The sequence below is a fragment of the Drosophila erecta genome, unplaced genomic scaffold, assembly GCF_003286155.1.
Source record: "Drosophila erecta strain 14021-0224.00,06,07 unplaced genomic scaffold, DereRS2 tig00000055-arrow-pilon, whole genome shotgun sequence".
Lineage (NCBI taxonomy): Eukaryota > Metazoa > Arthropoda > Insecta > Diptera > Drosophilidae > Drosophila > Drosophila erecta.
The window spans coordinates 22066144-22087845 of record NW_020825200.1 but is presented as its reverse complement, the minus strand read 5'-3'; the positions used below and the strand labels follow the sequence as shown (position 1 = coordinate 22087845).

Genomic DNA, 21702 nt, shown 5'->3' with positions numbered 1-21702 from the left:
TTTATATTTTGGCTGATTACATTCTCAAGCTTGTCGAAGTTTAGTAATTTGGGGTTAAACATTTCCAGATCCTCTTTGTATTATGTAAACTGCATAAGTTCGTATAAAAGGGAGTTAACGATGTTGTCGTCATATTCGTATTTCTGTATCTTCTGCATTCTGTCGTTTATCAATCGTAAAGCGTCATAAAGTTCATGTAACTTCACTGTGTCATGGGAGTGTGTCAAGTTTTTTCTGTATTTCTGCTCGATCATTTTCATCACGTGTGCCAAATAGGTATTTAAAAGCTGAGCCCACAATGTTAATAAGTCCACGTTTATTTCTATGTTGCATGGTTATTCCAGTTAATTCTCTTTTTATCTTATTGTAGAAAAATTTAATTTGGGGTGCATGATAGTCGGTACGCAGCTACAGTGTGTATTTCGGTTAAGTTAATACTTAAACAATGATGTTCAAAGGAGGATTGTACTTGGACTGGTTTATCAGAAAAAAGGAGATAGCCGTGGTTGGTGTCAATATTATTAATTTGAATTTGCTGTCCATGAACTGTTGTGATTATTTTTCTTTCGTTTTTTGAATTGTGGTTTGTAGAAGTGGTCAATACTGGATGTTATTAATCTTAAATGTAAAGCTTTTTCTTCAGCATTTTGTTCTAATTCAAGTTTACTGGTAAGGGTTTGTCTGCGGTTTTCTGCTTCCTCCAGGAATGCTCGTACACTACCTCTGAATGGGGTCCTCCGAAACTCCTCCGAAACAATGTGGTTAGAGTCGAGTTAGTTGAGATCCAGTTGTCATCTTAGCTGTGGCCAGGTGTTGATGTCTTTGGCTCCAATGCTGCGCATGACTTCTCCGCTGATGCTGCGCTCGACATGCCCAAATAGGATCTGCTGTTGGCGTTAATCTCCGGTAACATAAAGGGGCAGTATAAATTCGGCCATTGAACCTCTCTACATTGCCAATCTGGTGGCAACCTGGGTCATGTTGCTGTCTGATAGGGGTGGCACGACTCTGGGTTCTGTCATTTTGTCGTTGCTCTCAAGTTAATTTAATATTGTTATTTTTTGTTTTACTTTATTTTATTTATTTAATTTCTTTTTATTTTTATTTGTTGTTTTACGGATTTTATTTTGTAAGTATCTTATTTGATTTCTTTTTTTTGCCTCTTCACTAATTTATTTTATTTTTAGTTTTTGCTCTTAAGATAGATTTTGATTTTCAAATGCTTTTTATTGCCGATTGGATTTACAGCCTCCCACAAATTCAATAGCGTCTTTCTGATATTAAATTCATGTTTTTTATTGATATTGCGTTACACGGTTTCGCGCTATTGTCGAGGTTTCAATCAAAACTTAAAACGATATTGAGAGTCGCATGCGTGTCTAAAAGCATGTTGTTTTTAGATAGCGATTAAATAGATTTTAACACTATCACGACCAACTGCGCCATTAGCATTATTATTTACTTTTGAGTCTATTAAATGGACCGTTTTAGTAACAACGCTGAAACCGAAGTTTTGTTAAATAAAAGAAATTGCAAATCGAGTTGAATTATGATCTTTATTCTTCAGTTTTCAACTTAAGACTGAAAATTAATTGTAAGTGATATTGAGGAGAAGCCTCTGTGCTTAAGAAATATGTTAGTGTATTTTGGGAGAGCATTGCTCTTGGATGCTTAAGTTGGGGAAAGCCTCAGAAAGAGCAGGCAAAACTGCCTAGGTTAGGCTTTGGGATTTGTTTACATGAATTGCTAAGTGCCGCTACCCAAGAATTTGTTTATCGTTGCCAAAGGATTATTTTATCAAAACGCATATTGAGCAGAGGGCATACAGTAGGAAGTGCTTTATTGTTCATGGAATTAATGAAATTGACCGGTTTTGGGTGGCGCAAATACGTCACTATATATATATAGTATATGGTATATATATATTTTATATGGCTGGAAACGCTTCCTTCTGCCTGCTACATACTATTCAACGAATCTAATATACCCTCTAACTCTACGAGTTACGGGTAGTAAATTATGAAAAGACGGCATCAATTAATTTACTGAAAGGAATACAACAAATCAACAAAAGCAGCAACAAGTGGACACCCAAAAAAGCCTACTGCAAGAATCTGACCAGCGGTAGGGAAAAGGTGGATTTACTGCAGCACAATCAAGTCTTTTAATTCAGTATTAAATAGCAATAGTCATTGATTTATACCAAAGCAAAAAATAATACAAATACAATGACAACCAAATAATAGATAAAGACATTTTCTGTTGGCGCCTATGGTGGCAGGATCTAGCCCCGCATCCTGCGTCAACTGCTCTGGGGATCATATATGCACCTGAAAGAAGAAAACTTGCAGCCAATAACATAGACATTAACAAAGTAAGGGTAATCAAGGACGCAACAAGAAACACATGTAAATGACAGGCCCCCAACCTCAAAAAAATGCCTTCCGTCTGCCCTACAAATCAAAGCCGCAAAACGCGGTCACTAGACACTTGCTAAAATTCCAAGACCATCTCCGAAATGAAAGGATAACTCGCTTATTTCAAGCCAAGATTAAACGCAGAAGATACCCCAACTGCAATGGATACGCATTCATTTGCACAAGCAAGCTTTACTGACGACCCCAACACTGATTTAACTAATCGTGTGGAAAACATCGAAAAGAAACTTGACATCCTGATGATCCTGCAATACCTCCAGAACCACCAACAACTGCTTATATATATATATATATATTAGTTTGGAAAATATCTCCCTTCCGCCTTTTTGTCTTTTGAATTTCGCGGCTATGTACAAAGCGCTACAGAGTATCTGGCAATACTATACATAATTTGAAAGGTCTTGAGATAACCTACAAAACGACGCTATGCATGATTAGTTTGGATATTGCGTTCAACAGTTATAGACGTGTAAAGGTGGAGTTCACTAACGCCGAAATTCGCGCTATTTTAAAGTTTTCCTTCGTTAAAGGCTGTAGTGACCAACTTAACTTTACACTGCAACAACTCTTCAAGACACCCTCGCCCTAAATTATAGCGGCTTTTGTGTAAAACAAAAAGCGAGAGAATTGTCTTAGACCAATCAGGACAGAATATGATCGTACGATTATACAGTTAGGGAAAGAAAAGCTATAACAGCGACCACCAGCATGCAGCTTCCCAGAGCTTGATTCATTATCGGATAAAACTTCGTGGCGAACGCTCACAATTTTTGACGCTGCCCATTTAAACTTCGCATGCACGTGGAAATATAATTAGTTATATATATATCCAATCTCATAAAACAAGAGTTGGGATATTTCAATAAATTTCCGTGTGCGATTTGTGTGAAAGTGGCAAAGAGATTCGACCCCAAGGCGTAAGGAAGGCCAGGCCTATATAAGAGCATTTGGTTGCTCTACAGCCGACTACCCCCGTCTCGTCGACCCCCGCATCAGCTCATGGTTTAAATCCCGTCGCTCCAAGAAGAGGCCACGAGGCGACATAACCTTCAGCAACAAGTTACGCAATCGGCCACCTGCCGAATGATAAGTGGCCAAATATATTGGAAGGCTAGAGTTCATCCAGATTATTCAGCTATGCAGAAGTTTAGACGACCGGAGCAGATTTAATTATATTTGAACATCATCATCGTCACGCAGTGAAGATCATCTCCTATGACCAACGGAGGTCTAACTTTGTGATTTCGTCTTATCGCAGCGCAGTGTAGCAGCCAGCGGTCTCCTAAGGTCTCATCGCTGCAATGCTTCAGTTCGTGTTTTGTTTTGATTCTTGATTTTCTTTTGTATTACCATTAATAATGAATTAAATACTCGCAGATTGACGGAACTTTTGGCATTTGAATAGGAATTTAACTTAGAACCTTTAAAGTTTGACCTACAGCTCGACAATGTCAACGTGAACTTGGGCCCAACTTTACGCACATCATGGAGTGGATATTTAAGGTCGTGAGTACTACAACAACAATGATAAAAACTTTATTATGAATCCCCTAAGACTTTGGAGCTTATAAGGCGTAACTTTTATTGGCCAGGCATGGTGTCACAGGTGCGCTCGTATGTTCGGGCTTGTGATGTGTGTAAATCCACTAAGGCCCCAAATCAATCCTTAAAGCCTCCTATGGGTAAGCCAGCCATATCTGACTGGCCATTTAAACATTTATATGTAGATATAAGTTTGGCAAATATCTCCCTTCCGCCTTTTTGTCTTTTGAATTTCGCGGCTATGTACAAAGCGCTCGTATCTGGCAATACTATACATAATTTGAAAGGTCTTGACATAACCTACAAAACGACGCTATGCATGATTAGTTTGGATATTGCGTTCAACAGTTATAGACGTGTAAACATGGAGTTCACTAACGCCGAAATTCGCGCTATTTTAAAGTTTTCCTCCGTTAAAGGCAAATCCGCCAGAGAAACGTTCCGTGAGATTAATGGTGGTTTGGGGGATGGTACTCTATCACTTCGAACCGCGGACGAATGGTTTCGACGATTCAGAGCCGGTGAAACCGACACCATGGATAAGCCAGCCGGCGGAAGACCTGTGACGACAAATACCGATCAAATCATGGAATACATCGAGTTAGACCGGCATGTGGCATCTCGTGACATCGCCCAGGAGATGGGAGTTAGTCACCAAACCATTTTAAACCATCTGCAGAAGGCTGGATACAAAAAAATGCTTGATGTTTGGGTGCCGCATGATTTGACGCAAAAAAACCTTCTGGACCGAATCAACGCCTGCGATATGCTGCTGAAACGGAACGAACTCGACCCATTCTTGAAGCGGATGGTGACTGGCGACGAAAAATAGATCACATACGACAATATCAAGCGAAAACGGTCGTGGTCGAAGGCCGGTGAATCGCCCCAAACAGTGGCCAAGCCGGGATTGACGGCCAGGATGGTTTTGCTGTGTGTTTGGTGGGATTGGAAGGGAATCATCCACTATGAGATGCTCCCATATGGCCAGACGCTTAATTCTTCCATCTACTGCGAACAACTGGACCGCTTGAATCAGGCGATCGACCAGAAGCGTCCAGAATTGGCCAACAGGAAGGGTGTAGTGTTCCACCAGGACAACGCCAGACCACACACTTCGTTGATGACTCGTCAGAAGCTACGGGAGCTCGGATGGGAGGTTTTATCGCATCCACCATATAGCCCGGACATAGCGCCAAGTTTTTTATTTTCTTCAGGGTTCTAGAAAATCCTGAATGGGCTCCTTCTGACGGATCGTCATGATATTTAGACATTATTGCTTTTATTTGAACCTTATCATTTTTATCTATCTAAGTCACCTTGTTCAATAGCGCTATTTTTAAATATTTTAATATTTTATTTCCCCTTTTCTTTAAAATTCTTTATAGTGGCAAACTCGAAGATTTGTTCACTTGGTGACAATTGTGTTTGAATGATGTTATTTATTCTTGCTTTTTCATTAAGCCTTTGAAAGAATTGATTTAAATCGATTATTTCATTAGAATAAAAATTAATCATATCAAAACGTGTTATAATATTTTTTCCTCTTTTTAACAAAAACTTATGTTTGTCTATTTTGCGTATAACATATTTTTTGGCATCAATTTTATTGATTACCTAATAGATATTGGGCATTTTTATATTTTCTTCTTTCTTATTTGGTTCATGCAATTTTTCACCTGCGCAGGTATTTTTCTGTCTTGTTGTTGTGACCTTCAGTAGTTGTCTATTCATTGCTTTAAGTTCTCCGATGGTTATTCGGGACAAAGCATCGGCAACGTGATTATCCTTCCCCTTGAGGTATTCTACTGTGAATTCAAACTCCTCCAAGTCTAGTCTCATTCTTGTTAATTTTGAACTGGTGTTTCTCATCGAAAAAAGGTGTGACAGTGGCCTATGGTCACTTTATACTAAGAAATGCCTACCATACGTATATGGTCTGAAGTGATTTATTGCCCAGTGCATAGCTGCTAGCTCTTGTTCTGTAGTGGACTTATTACTTTCGCCTTTTATGAGGCTTCTTAAAGCGTATCCCACTGGTAGCTGTTGACCGTTATGGTCTTGATATACATAATACCGCTCCACATGCCTTTTTACTAGCATCTGTGGTTATGCAAAATTGTTTGCTGAAATCTGGGTACTGAAGAAGTGTTGGTTTCATTAATTCCCTTTTAAGATATTCGAATGCTTCATTGCAACCGCTTGTCCATTCAAAAGGAACTTTCTTTTTACAAAGCCTCGTTAAGAGGCGTGATTTCTCAGAGAAGTTCTTAATAAATCTTCTGTAATCATTACAAAATGCGACGAATAGTCTAGCTTCGTCTGCACTTACTGGTTGGGGGTAATTTTTTTTATCACCTCTTATTTAGAGTCATCTGGCAATATACCTTTGTCAGTACACTTATGACCTTAATAAGTAACCTCCCTTTTCATAAAGAAAATAAATTTTTCTGGATGTAGCTTTAAATTATGTTGCCTACATAAAGTGAAAGCGTCGGTTACATTTTTAAGCATGTGCTTTTCAGAACAACCTATGACTACTAAATCATCCATATACAGAAATGCTTATGAAGGCGCTAAGCCTGAAAATGCAAGAGTCATCATTCTTTGGAAAGAATTTGAGGCCATTTTTAAGCCAAATAGTAATCGTGTGTAGCGGTATGCTCCGGTTGAAGTTGAAAATGATATTTCTTGACCTTTCGTCTAATTGTATTTAATGAAATCCTGACTTTAGGTCTAGGCACAAGAAATATTTTGCTCGAACTAATTGATCAAAATTATCTTCTATTCTTGGAAGTGGGATCTTATCTGGTAGCAGTTTTTTTTATTGATTTGACGATAATCGACTACTAATCGCCATATCTTTTCCGCCGAGTTAGGCAGTGATTTCTTGGGTACCAAGAGAAGTGGGCTATTATATTCTGAAATAGACGGCTCGACAATGTCATCCCTTATTAATTTGTCAACTTGCCTTGGAATTTCTGGCTTATGACTTTCTGTGGTATAGCGTTATGGTATTGCTGCATTAGCAATACACATTTCTAAATGTAGTGTACCTAGAGACTGAATTGTCCCTTGCCCTATTCCTGATATATTTGTTGTGTTTTTAAATTTAAATCGTTTAGACTATTCTTTCTGCATTTAAGCACGGAAATTTCTGCACCTGTATCTATTAAAAGAGTTAGCCCTGAATTGGTACTCATATTCTTTAATTGTATAAAAAGATTAATTTTGTACAGTTTTACTTCTGAGTGTTGCTCAAGGGGCATGCTCGTTTTGCGTTTGAATGTTTCGGACACTGTTGTTGTAATTTGCGTTGTTATTATTGTTTTGGTTACCTCTTGAGTAACGTCCACCTCTAGTATTATTTTTGTTACCTCTTGAGTAACCTCGGCCTCTATAATTGTTATTATAGAAATTATAATTTCCTCGGCCATTATAATTTTGGTAATTTGCTCGGTAATTATTTCGTCGATAGTATACACTATTTGAATTGCCGGTAATTTCTGTACAGCAGTGTATGTATTTTTCAATCACACTATTCATTGTGTTGAAATTTCCAGCTTCCAGTATGGTTTTGAGCTTATCGTGCTCACAATTCTTAGTCATTGCAGAGATGGCTTCCTTTGTAGCGAATTTGTCTGCATTATTTGAATCTAAACCATCATTGATGATGGTTTACTGCGCTGCAGTTTTGCCTCGCTGTTGTGTATTAAGCAGTTTTGCTTTAATGTTGCTTATTTCTTGCCAGTCCATTTATATGTTAATATAGAAGCGAACTTTATAAATTGTTTCTTCTCCTAAAAAGATATTATCTTCTATTACCTGTTTTATTTTCACATATGGTAATACCTGATAATACCATTGCCTATTCAATTGTGGAGCAATGGAATAATGGCCTTGAATACAAGTCGAAGGTTTCCCTGTATTTCTCTTCAAAATCATATACGCTTATAAGCGTATGAAACTTACTTCAGATCTGTGTAGATATTAGAATGAATAAGGGTTCCCTCACTCTCTTCAATGACTTTTTTAAAATATTTTTTTGTGTATGATTTTAATTCTAAATATATTGTTTGTATTGTCTGTTTAATTCTTTTTTTTTTTTTTTTGTTTAAAAATGTTCATATAAATATATCTTTATTTGTGCCTTTTTTTGAATGAATAATATATCTTTATTTATTCTTTTAAAAATTTTTTTTTTTTTTTGCTTTTCTGCTTATATATTATAACGCTTCTTTATTATTTTATTATGTTTAACGTATAGCGTTAATATAAACTGAGCGACTGTTACAATGGTTAAAATTAAAAGAAGGAACCACAATGACTGAATGTCTTCTGTATGGTCGACTATTTTTACATTATTGATCTTACATATTGATTGATCTTACATATTGATCGTCAGATCTAAACCAACCCATTTTTGTATATGTTTAATTAGAATAATTTGTTTTTGGTTTTTTTTTTGCTTTCTTTTACATTATTTTATATTATTAATCCTATAATATATATATAATTATAATATATATATTTCTATTTAGGTTTTCCAAACCTCCTATTTCAGCCTTATTATTTTCGATTTACATTTTCCTACATAGTAGTTCTGTGGACTATACAAGTTTACAAGCTTAACGGGCAGTAAATGTACCGCTCAATATTACAATTTTATGTGTATTATATTATTATATCTTAAATATTGTATTAAAAAAAATATCTGCTTGATCTTGATGTTTTCGTTGTCCTGTGTCAGTTGGTCGTCGCCGGTACTGGCACGCTGACACTCCCTCGAAGACAATTTGCTGCTACTGCTGTCCGGGGCCTGTGGGCTCAGGCGTTACCGGTGCTGGTCATTGCACAGGTTCCTTGACAGAAAGGACTCCAAATTCCCTCGCAGTCCGCTGGGCACGTCTTCTTCTTTGTTGGGAGTTGTTTTTTAGGAGGCGGTTGATATTTGTTAATTGCTTTGTTTGTTAATCTCCTTATATTTGAGTAAGTTTTGGTTTGGGGCCTGTTTTTTTTTGCTTTATTAAATTTTGCAGATGGTCTAATTCTTCCTGCAATTTTTGTGTAGTTGACCAGGCGGGTGGTGGCATTTTTAATGGAGCTTATATATGTGTATACTACATTGTTACTGAAAAACGGGCGATCACGTTATATTAATTTGGTGGGACGAACATACAAAATCAACAGCGTAGCGAGCAGACCAGCAAATCACTTCGATACACTTATTAATTTCTATTTCTATCTGGTTTTTTTATTCCACGCCCAATAGTATCCCAAAACTGACACTCGACTGGGGTTGTCTCTTCTTTTATTTTATTTTTTGTCGCGAAATTTCTTTTGATATGCCGAAAAAGATTTGGCCACGCGCATTTCAACGTCTATAAGCCTCAAAATGCTTTCACACCCGGTATTTGAAAATTTTCGGATGGATAGTATTTATGCGGAGATCATGTATATTAAGCTTATTCGTAAGATTGTGCTTCCCGTTCACCTTCACGCATTCGATCGAAAGATTTATCGGGCTCAAATTTTTTAATTGGTTTTTCATGCAAAATTTTTTAATTATAATTCTAGGCTGCCAACCCCACCACGCTTCCCCACCGTTCAGAATTTAGGCGTTTGTTCAAAATTTCTGTAAGAAAACGTGTCATACAAAAATGTAACGAGTTAATATATATTGAATATTCAAAATATTTTTGATTTCAATTGTAATTAAAACCTTTTAGTTTTTAAGAAAGCGTGATACTCACGTAAACTCCTCTTTCCACTTCTTGGTCACATCACAATTAAGACACATTCTATCGAGGGGCCATTCGTTCTTGCGCGCTGTCTGCTGCATAATAGCTGTAAGGAGGGACTGAGGATTAAAGAATCCTGCCAACCAAATTGATGACGGCATGCGAAAGTCGGCCACCCAACCCTCCAGCTCTCGCAGCCGCAACATTAAGTCTGAGAACCAGGACTGTAGGCCTAGCATGCTGGGGTAGGCCAACTTAGTCCACTGTTCCGGCACTTGGTCCATGTAAAGACATAGCATTAAATCCTCCATTACAGATGAGATAGTCAATTCTCCTTTAAGGCCGAGATCAAGCTCATTAAGAGAGCGCTTTAACTCAGTCATTAGATTGTTCATTCGCTCACACTCCTGGAATGCCACAATAATGTATGGACTTCGGTCTTCGACACGACCCATTAATTCCAAAATGTTAAATGGTGTTGGAGTTTTGTCAAGTAGATCCTCTATTATGTTTTTTATAATGTCTTCTTGTGAGACTGTCTCACCCCCACTACCAGATCCACCTGTCATTCTTGGCTGCAGTTCGAAAACTATTCGGAAGAGCCGTTCAGAAACAGTAGTGAGAAACCCGATCTCTGCATTTGAGTGAAGGCCGTATAGAGATGGACTTTCAGATGGAAGGTTGTCATCTATGTAATTGTGGTAGCCAGTATATTTAAGTATTCCAGGAGCCGGAAAACCCTGGCAATACTCTAGCTCCCCATCAATTAGCTCTGGCTGCATGAATTCCTCCAGATAAGTACGACATAAGCGACGGTCCCAGTCGTCTGTGATGTGACCTCCATACATAATCTCCCCAAAAAGATATCGTAGGTCCTCCCAAGGTACTCTTGTATTGGCCTCCAGGTAGTTGTATAGCACATAAACTGATATTGTCAGATCGCCCACGTTAAACGGGTAACTACGGTTCCAGCCTTGTGGTCCGAATTTCCTGCGCTCGGCTACCACGGCATGAAAATAGCAAAGAGAAAATAGAATAGCTTTAAATTCAGTCTCTTTCGAGCACATTTCTAAAGTCTCGTCGCTAAAATTGTCTAAGGCCTTATGTATGTTGGCCATCATCCCAGTAGGAGGTTCATTTGTTATCTTTATGGCTGATTCAAGGATTCCTTGAGGTAATATATGAGCGGCAGGATCACCAGCCGGTTCAGCGCTGAGAAAAAGACGATAGTTTGTGTGGGCGTTACTAAGAGACGACTCCATTTTTTTTTCCAGACTGGGTAACCAGCGCGCGACCAGGTGAATATTTTGTAGAATGACCCAGTGGCCATTTTGGGATGCAGTTTCAATGGCGTTTTCTGCGACTATTTCCTGGCCTTGGCCAAGCGATACACTGTGAAAATTTTCATGATCAAAGCTAAAACCCAAAGCTTTTCCAAGCTTTTCAACATCTTTTAGTGGATCAACGCCGGGGGAGAGAACAAAGAAAATGTGAGTCTCTGGACTGGATTCCTCAAAAGTCCTAGAGAATTCCATAGAGCGAGCATCAATATATTTTGACCCAAGTTTTTCTTCAATAAAGGAACGCATGGCGTATGACATTCGATCAGGGCGTATACATCGCATTATGCAGAGCCTTTGAATGGCGGATTTTCCTTTCCATTCTCCTGGAAACTTCTCATTTTCAGGACTCTCTGAGTCTACAAACTTCTTCCAGCGCTTGTGCGACCCTTCAATGTCCTTTTCAAGGCCCTTAAATACTGCCTGGTTGTTAAGCGCTCTTATACCTCCCCACCCAACGTGAGTTAGCCATGTGAAATTGGACGTCTGATTCGGCATATAAGGAAAGCGCAGTAAGAAATCAAGTTCGGTAGGCTCTACTTCACCAAGGTTTACAAGGATCTGAATGCACAATTGTGTTAAAAAAATAAGCTTGTCTTGCTCAAATAAGCCGCGAGAGGTGTAGACAAAGCTACAAAAAGTTATCGAGTCTATTAGGTTCTCTACGCGGTCTTTTAGCTTTTCAGCAGCCATTGCTTTGAGCATTGCATTATTAAATACCACTGTAAATGCCTTCAACGAGAACTGGTATATAGGATTGATTTTAAATAGGTCGTTAAGAATGAAGTATATGATAGAAGCGCGTTCGGCGGCTGGACGGTAAGCCTCTCTGGCTGAATCTATTTGGACCCCAGTTATTTTTGCCTCTGCAACTTTGACTTCAATTTCGTCAGCTGTTTTTTTTGTCTTTTCTAGATTCATCACCAGAGTTACGTCTTCAAGAACATTGTCTCCAGCAGAAGATAAGCGAGCAAGCAAATCGTCTTCTAGAAATTTAAGTGTAATTTTGAAGTGATTCTGCTGTTGGGTTAGGCGTGTGCGCATTGCCTCTAGATCGGGGCGCTCCACTTTAACAACTTCGGCTAACAACTGATCCTCTAGTCCATCTCGGGTTACGGTAAAGTTTATGAGAGTTGTTTGTGCTTGCATCTCCGGCTTATAATGCGGGTTTGCTAATTTGGTATGTAAAATTAGTCGAAATCTAGCATTAAAATCAATTTCTCGATCTCCAATCTTTAAGACGGTGCCTTTCTTGATCAACTGTCGTCCTAGCAGAGGATTTAAGACCGGGTCAATGTTTTCACCAATATTTTCAATAAGTAATACACTTCCATTGCTTACAGCTCTCTCAACTTGATCAAGGTAGTTCCGTTGCGAAAGTCGTAATACTACCAACCCAGTTCCATACTTAGCCTTGACCCACTTAATTCCCTGACTTTGGATTTAAATAGAAAGTGATTTTAGATTATATTGGTAGCTAAACTTACAGTTGAGGGTCAATCATAAGGGGATATCGTTCAGACTGCACCAAAATAGCAGCATTTTCCGCTGACATACGATCACTTGGTAGTCCCTGGTTGTTCCACTCCGCAATCTGCGCATCATCGCAAATCATCTCAAAAGGATCCACTCCATCCGTTGAAGGTATAGGCGGCTTTATGAAAAATATTATTTGCTCGTAAATTCCAACAGTTACAATTAATTTGCTTACCTGACTATTCTTGAACGTAGGCATCCACAATTTTTCTTGCAACTCCTGGCGATAAGCACGCGTAAAGCACCCAACATAGGAAATGAAGCATGAAATAATAAGAATGTCACCGGGTAGTTGTTGAATACCAGAAGTTAAGCTGTGGAAAGAAATATAAAAAGATATCTAATAATTCGTATTTGAAATGCGCATATATGCGTTGCAGATTGTGTGCAAGGCCAAAATAATCGTTTCCGATCTTATCAAGTAGTTATACGAGCCGACTAGTCTGTTTGTCAATATAAGCATTGAGATCTTAGTGGCTATAAAAGCTAGTCCAATTGGTGAAAGTAAGTTTTAAATGGTGTGACAAATTAAAATTCTTGTAAATGCCAGAACCTGTACACTGCTCCACCGCTCTCCTCGAAGTACGATTAGCAGCAGAAGCCTCTGTACGGAGGAACCCGATCACTGCTGTACTGCCGCTTGCCCACTCTGACCAGCCTGTACGCCACGAGCAATACAGCCATCAATCGGGACATTGTGGCGCGTCCAGGTACCTGCACAGAGTCTTTACCCGATACGCAACAGCAACAGCATCAATCATCACATTTGCAGAACCAAAATGTCCAAAATCAGACGCAGCCAGAGCATCTACGGAATGAGGGGCTCCATGCGAGGACAGCAGCAACCAATCCAGCAGCTAAAGCAGAAAGGCAGCCCAACATGGGAGTCCAGCAGCACAAATGCAGCCTCCTGCACAGATCGTGCCTGATCCCCTGCATCAGTCGCACGAGTTCCATGCCGATGGACGGAAACCACAAGTATGACCGACGTGACCCGCAGCAACTGTACGGCGGGAATGGACCAAGGAACCAGGGACACACGGCGAAGTCTGACAGCTCCAATGGCTCGGCTGTCACGCCGCCAGCTCGTCATCCCAGCGTGGAGACATCACCTCCGCCACCGCCCATGCTGATGTATGATCCGCTTCCATAGCCGAATACATCCCCCCCGCAACTCATTCGCACCCAGTCGGAGCAGAAAGTTAGTGCTCCAGTTATGGTATCCCAGCCAGCAGCATGCGCCGTGACCTACACAACCTCTCAAGAATAAGTGGTGACAGCCCAATAGCAACAATTCAGGCAGCAGCAGCAACAACAGCAGCAAAAGCAAAAGATGATGATGTAGGGACATCATCAGCAGCAACATTATGGAATGCTGATGCTAAGGCCCAACTGAAAGCGGCTGTCACCGGACCCCAGACCACGCCGCCGCCAGGGATTCACGCCCTCGCCCTCCACCCCGGAGGCACCATGACCTTGCTCCGCGCAGTATAGCCAAGCAGAGCAGTTTGTTTTATTCGTAGTTGTAGCAGCACTTCAGCATGGCCTCCAGAGGAAATGTACGCAAGTCTCAGCCCCTTAGTCTAGCTCCTAGTTTAGATAGACGCAGCATAGCCTCCTCGTATTATTCAGAGCCAACGCGACGAGCAACTCACACCTAACAGCAGAAAACGATGCGATCTAGCAAAGATCATGTACGCTTAGAAACCATTCACGGAAAGCTAGACTAATGTGATGTAGGTGATGTAGGCTGAACGACAACAGCATTTAACTTAGTGCCCCCCCTTATGTTTTGTTCAACTCTTCCAATTGCAAACCATTATGTATATATTTTCATTTACTCTTCTTTACAAAACTTTTCAAAAATACTGTTCGCTCTTTTTATTTGTTGTAAATGCGAAACTAGACTAAAATATATATAGTGACATATTTCAATTCAAAGAGGAATATTAGAAAACCCATTTGAACCAAATAAAAATGTAGATGACATATGAAGACCATTACAAAATCATTAATAGAAATAGGGAAACCAATAACTACAAAACACAATTCAAGAAACAAAAGATAACTAATGCCGTTAAACTTCCACAGGAACCTTGTGTATAATGATGCTGTTTTTATTTTTTCACCACGGGCCACAGTCAACAAATTTAAAAAACCAACCGAGGTTCCGACCAGTAGTATATGAACATCACTGTCTAAGAATTAATCTAACGGAAATTAATGTCATCACTAATTCTTTTGGTAACAGAATCTTAGACTCGGCCGAATGAAATACTTATACAATTTTATATATATTTTTTTTTTTTTTTGGCACACTTGATGAAAACGATAGGGTACAAATTAACAAAAAATAGATCTAATAGCAGAAAATTTAATTCAACTTCATAAACTAAATTATGTCATAAATTTTGTGACTAAAGGACTGCAGAAGTTTACTAACTATGAGAATAACCGCAATAGTATTGAGACACTCGTATATGAACTTTTGCAATTCATTGAATACATAGAAGACATAGAAAGGATCTTTTAATCCAATATTACTCCATTACGACAAGTTAGAAAACATTAACAACTAGAATATACTCTTCATCAAAACATATACTTGGATTGACCACAAAATATCCCTACCACACACATATCCCTATTAACCAATATTTTCTTCTTCTGCAGACTTGAAAATAAAATATTTGTTGTATTGTATTGCATGTATTGTATTACTGTAAAAAAATATCATATCTGATGCTTTTTTCAACTTTACTTATGTCCACCACCTCCTTGAATTATTATGCCTCTGATTACTTGAAAAGCAATAATTAGCTGCAATTATTCGCGTTTTGAGATGTAAAATGTTGGTTTAGGTATTAGGTGTTTTAGGTAACAGAACGTAACTTTTTGAGTTTACTGGTAGAAGTACCGAGATTCTGGAGGCCTCAGGAGCCATCGCCCCTGGACTTTTGGAGTTTTTGGCCTCTATTTGTAGCCGACGGAAGAATTAAAACGGGGTTAATTTTAATGAAATTGCAGGGAATTTGGAGATGAGTCCCGCGCAGCCGTCATTTGGCTGAATATTGAAGCCGCTACGGTGCAACTGGCTGCGTTGAGGCAGAGGAGACATCGATTGCAGCTCGGTCGATGCATACCGAGCGTTGCACAGGAGCGCTGCGTCTTGAGGTAGTTGCGTGAGGGGTGTCATCTTGGAGCCGCCGGTTGTTTTACCATGGAAATGGAGACGAAATATAAATCAGATAAGTTTTTTATGTATTTCATTTTGTTTTGTCTGATTCTAATTTTTTTTCTTCGTTTTTCAGGTACTTGCTTGCTTTCAGTATGCTATGATGGGTGCGCTGCTGTGGGAGGTTCAATATTTCATTGCAGGATTAAATGGGTCACGCAAAGCATGCGGATTAGTGTGTTCAGTTTAAGTAAGTAATACGTTTATTATTGTTTCCTACGTGTTTATTATTCCCAAATTTGTCGATTTTGAATTGAACAGCTGCGTTGAAAGTGAATAATCGGAACGGAGTAGTAACCCCTCTAATCTCTAGTGGAGCGTAGTGGGTGGTCTGCAGTGCCGATTAAGGACAGTAGAAGGATATTTCGAAGGAAATCGCGGAAAAAAAACTTCAAGGTAAACGTCGTTCTGCATACACGGCTGCATACACTAGCCGTACATTCATCACACTTATGCCGCGCCTATCCTTCTCATCTCCATCTTCTATTCATCTTGTAGGTCATGGTGCTGTTTTTCTTCGCATGACTTCCGTCAATTTTGTCAAGATCACCAGGAATGATTTTGGTTCATACCTCCCTCGTAGAAGCCCCCCTCCTTATTTGCGAAGAACTCGGACAGCCACTTTTCACAAGCCTCTTTTATGTTCAACTTTACACCACCAAGGGCATTCGCCATGGACAGGAACAGGTGGTAATCACTTGGCGCTATGTCCGGGCTATATGGTGGATGCGATAAAACCTCCCATCCGAGCTCCCGTAGCTTCTGACGAGTCATCAACGAAGTGTGTGGTCTGGCGTTGTCCTGGTGGAAACTACACCCTTCCTGTTGGCCAATTCTGGACGCTTCTGGTCGATCGCCTGCTTCAAGCGGTCCAGTTGTTCGCAGTAGATGGTAGAATTAAGCGTCTGGCCATATGGGAGCAGCTCATAGTGGATGATTCCCTTCCAATCCCACCAAACACACAGCAAAACCTTCCTGGCCGTCAATCCCGGTTTGGCCACTGTTTGGGATGATTCACCGGCCTTCGACCACGACCGTTTTCGCTTGATATTGTCGTATATGATCCATTTTTCGTCGCCAGTCACCATCCGCTTCAAGAATGGGTCGAGTTCGTTCCGTTTCAGCAGCATATCGCAGGCGTTGATTCGGTCCAGAATGTTTTTCTGCGTCAAATCATGCGGCACCCAAACATCAAGCATTTTTTTGTATCCAGCCTTCTGCAGATGGTTTAAAATGGTTTGGTGACTAACTCCCATCTCCTGGGCGATGTCACGAGATGCCACATGCCGGTCTAACTCGATGTATTCCATGATTTGATCGGTATTTGTCGTCACAGGTCTACCGCCGGCTGGCTTATCCATGGTGTCGTTTTCACCGGCTCTGAATCGTCGAAACCATTCCTCCGCGGTTCGAAGTGATAGAGTACCATCCCCCAAAACACCATTAATCTCACGGAACGTTTCTCTAGCGGATTTGCCTTTAACGAAGGAACTTTACTTTAACTTTAAAATAGCGCGAATTTCGGCGTTAGTGAACTCCATGCTTACACGTCTATAACTGTTGAACGCAATATCCAAACTAATCATGCATAGCGTCGTTTTGTAGGTTATGTCAAGACCTTTCAAATTATGTATAGTATTGCCAGATACGAGCTCTGTAGATAGCCGCGAAACTCAAAAGACAAAAAGGGAAGGGAGATATTTGCCAAACTAATATTTTGATATTTTTGAATTAAAGTTTTAATTCGATTTCCATTTTCGAATTTGATGTCTCCGATCTCCAATATTCGAAGTTTTATTTTTACATTTTAAAGCCACATAATATATGTAATATAATTTTTGTTGTGCCCGCCATTACATAGCATTAACTATTTTGTACAGGGACGTCATCAATGCGAGTTAATGAATCACACTTACTGGGAATTCCAAGTTCATGTGAACAGTTTCAGTTCACAATCCCAAGTATGAAGTGGTGCAGCGGTTTACCCGGACTTCTCGTTCTAGGAAATAAACGTTGATACTTTCATTGTAGCGCGCTAAGGGAAGCGACTGAGAAAGCCATAAAAGTAGCTACACCGTTTCCATTTTCTATATTTCCACTTATTTTATCATATTGAAAATACTTCAACATTTTGCCTTTGGGTAAAATTTTAAATTCCTAATTTAAATTCCTAGCATTCGTATTCGTATATTCCATTCCTTTTCTATACTTGTTTCAGCATTATTAAGAAGTTCATATAATAATTAATTATTATAATATATATATAATTACAACTTCGCGGTTTGTTGGTTTATATAAAAAAATATTTTTATTAATCAAAAAACTTGAGCGAACGTCGGGGACAAATTCACGTCTTACACAATTGAAGTATGAATAAACTCTGAATCTAAGTTGCAAAGCGGACGCATATCAAACCCTTGGCTGAGCTTATTTACTTCTTCATATTTGTTTGCTCTGTATTTGCTCTGATTTATGTTTACGTTAATTAAGCTCTCTCTTAAGTGGATTGCGCATGGATACAGATCAGCCGAGTTTGAGCTACGTGGAAAGTTTTGACCCTTTAAGCTGCGTAACCAGTTTTCACCCTTCTAGTGGGAATTACGGAAAAGACTGCGGATGTTTATGTTAAATTGTTAACATCGGCCGAATTTGTTATTGTCACCAAGAAGTTGGGGTTCTTATGGAATTTAATAATTGTTTATCTTATGTGCTAAGGCATTCCTGGTTCTATGTTCTATTGTTGCTAAGAGAATATATAAAGTGGCTGGTATATGTTGTGTAGATATATGTTATGTGGTTGAGCATTAAATATGTCACTACCCCACCCTTAAAATTTGGCTGTCCTCAGGCGGATATTTTAGGATACAATACAGGTACAGTACTGTATTTATATTTTCCGTTATATTATTTTGTTGTTCTATTTGTGGTGAATTCACTTTTTTATATTTAACAATTCATTTTTTGGGAATGCCTTTATATTTATAAATAAAATATAGTATATTTGCAAGTATGATAATAGCAAGTTTGTTAATGTAACAATTATTTCTTTAGCATGTAGATATTGTTCTAATTTTGTTACATTGTTATTGATATAAACCACTTGTGTGTAGTTCTAATATTGTTCCAATTTTGTTACATTGTTATTGATTTAAATCGTTTGTTTGTAGTCTAGTGTTGTGCTTGTAATTAACATGTTTTCTATTTGAAAAGAACAATTAAAAGCTTTTATTATATTATCTCCTATTATAATTTCCCTATTAGTTATACAGTTTTGATTTAATACAATTTTTGATAATTTCCAAAATTATGTTTGGTTCTACATAAGTTATTCCAATATTCCAATACATAATACATTTGTTTATTATTGGTTTTCTTGAGTTTTGTTTATAAACTTGATTATCTTGAATATAATATTTAGCATTTACATTTAGCATTTAAAGTTTTAATATTCTGCCACCTTCACTTATTGCGCTTAAATGGATGATTACTTCAATGCCTCTATTGACTACTTCTATGACTACATTTTTTATTAAATTCATTAATGAGAGAGATATTCATATGTTGAGAAAGATCGTTTATTTTTTGTTCTAATTCTTCTTTATCATTTTGATCTAAAGTGCCAAAAAGGTATTTCTATTCGGTACCTATAATATTTATTAAACCACGTTTATCGCGTTTTATTATTCTTATTCGATTCATCTCTCTGTCTAATTTTTCGTTTAAATTTTGGATTTGGGCAATAGTACTATATTCTCAGAATGTTTAATTAAATTTGCAAAAGTTTGTTCGGTTTTTGTTAAGTTTACGGACAAATACTGATATTCATAGTTCATAGGTATATTAATTGATCCTGTTTTAAATATAAGATATCCATTTTTAGCTTGTATTGGGTTAACCTCTAGGCTTTGACCACGGACGGCACGGACGAAACATATTATAAGTGTTATTATGAATAACTGTTTACTCGGACCCCACTTGATTTTCGGAAGTTGAGCTGGAATTGTATTTCCTGTAATAATTTTCTTTTGTCTTTTAAATTTAGATTTATAATGTTCAATTTTTCTTCCTCTATTTGTTTCCTTGTGGAGCTTGTTTATATCTGGTGTCTACTTCATAGCTATGTCTATCTTTATTCAACTTATCTCCTTTTGGGTGTCATATGCAGGTGTTCCTGCATAGATGAATATATCAGCTGGTACCTACCATTTGTATTGCGTTTGGTTTTATGATTATGAATAGTTTAAAATTTTGTTATCTTATTTTCTGGGTCGGACTCACAGTTTATGATTCTTTACTTTTCATTGACTGTTTTATTGAATTTTTTAATGTCAGAAATTACATTTTTACTTGTGATATCTATATTCATATTTTCGGACCTAAACCATAAGTGTAACGCGGAACATATGAAAGCTGAATCTTTATCGGTTTTATTTCGGACGGTTTTCCCATTTCATTGAAAATTTTAAGGAGAGCTCCTTTTGCTTTAAGCCAGCCAGTCTCTACTGCTGACTTCAATCAAGGCGGCATATTTGGAATAAGTTTCAATGCATGACAGGAATGTTTTATTATTGATTAAATAAAAATCAATAACATATTTTTCTCTGAGATTAAAAAGGCACGGGTCGCCACCATGCGGTGTCTCCAGTTGTTGGAGACACAGACCGCGGTTGTGTTGTCCTCCACGAATAGGAGGCGCTGTGGGCAACACCACCACCGCCGTCACAACCGCAGCCACCGACGCAGCCTCCACCAACGGCGCCGACGCAGCCGCCGTTGCCGCCAACACCACCGCTGCGGCCGACACGCACGCCAACACCACCCCGGTCGCCAGCGCCGCATTAGTCCATGACAATCCAGCCGTAAGTAAGCGCGAGGGTTGCCGCGGGCACATGAACGAGATGAGGCTCTTTCTGCCGCAAATTGGGATGGGGGCGCTGCGATTGCGGCAGTCGATCGATAGTGAGATCGATAGGGAATGGATACACATGGATTTTCATCGTTCATTGTTTCATTGTTCATTCAGGAACATCGATATAAAAAAGAAGTGGCAATGCCGGCCGACAATATGGATAACTCGATCATGGGTTGGTTCGGTGGGGTGGCCAGACACGAAAGGCTGTGAAAAGCTTCAAAGGAAGGCGGGAAGTTTAAATATAGAGCTGGTGACAAGGAGCAGACGGCAGCAGATGAAGGAAGCTGGGGAAGGGCGCGAGGATCAAGATGCCGAGTCAAGACGCTAAACGACGGGGTCTACTAGGCTGAGACTGCCGGGTTGAGATAAAGGAGATAAAGTGTAACTAGGCCAGTGTGTTTTCACTTGCTCGATAGTTCCAATTATGGTATTATGCGCGTTAGATGGAATTATTGGTAGAATTTATACAGGCAAGTGTGTTTTAATTTTATGCACTTTTATGACACTTGAGCCATACGGTGTTGAGCCATAGGATTCGCGAATTTCTGGTGCTATTCTGTTAACTTGCTCGATAGTTCCATTTATGGTATTATGCGGGTTAGAAGGTATTATAATTATAGATTTTTTAATTTACTTGGGCAGATAAGTTGAGACTTATGATTCCATTGAAGAGTTTACAGATGACCTCGATAGCACATTACATTACATTACCATTTTTGTAGTTATTAGGTCACGTGATCTGGCTGCTTTGACGAAAAGTACTTTTTGCGTTGAGTTATAATACGCATTTTCCATATTATGTTGACGCGTAGCTGTCGCTCGTCGCATGAGACACATGAGCACACTAATAAACAGTACAGCCTCTGTACTGTTTGCCATACGGTATCCTTCACAGTTACTAAAATTCGAGATCCATCTTGAAGAGTGATTGTGGCGTTTTGTTTTTGTTTATTATGTA

General features: G+C 38.9%; 1 protein-coding gene across 2 annotated transcripts in view; it reads right to left on the bottom strand.

The window, feature by feature from the left end:
• LOC26526662 (dynein beta chain, ciliary) overlaps positions 1-21702 on the bottom strand; it is a 505182-nt gene that overhangs the window by 40180 nt on the left and 443300 nt on the right. Inside the window, exons 17-19 of one of the 2 annotated variants that reach the window (XM_026979208.1) lie at positions 12773-12911; positions 12554-12715; positions 9734-12501 (exon numbers count right to left, since the gene is read on the bottom strand). In XM_026979208.1, coding sequence (XP_026835009.1) covers positions 9734-12501; positions 12554-12715; positions 12773-12911 — 3069 coding nt within the window. Of the gene's footprint in view, positions 1-9733; positions 12502-12548; positions 12716-12772; positions 12912-21702 lie in introns of both variants that reach the window. The other variant, XM_026979207.1, reaches the window with a different exon arrangement.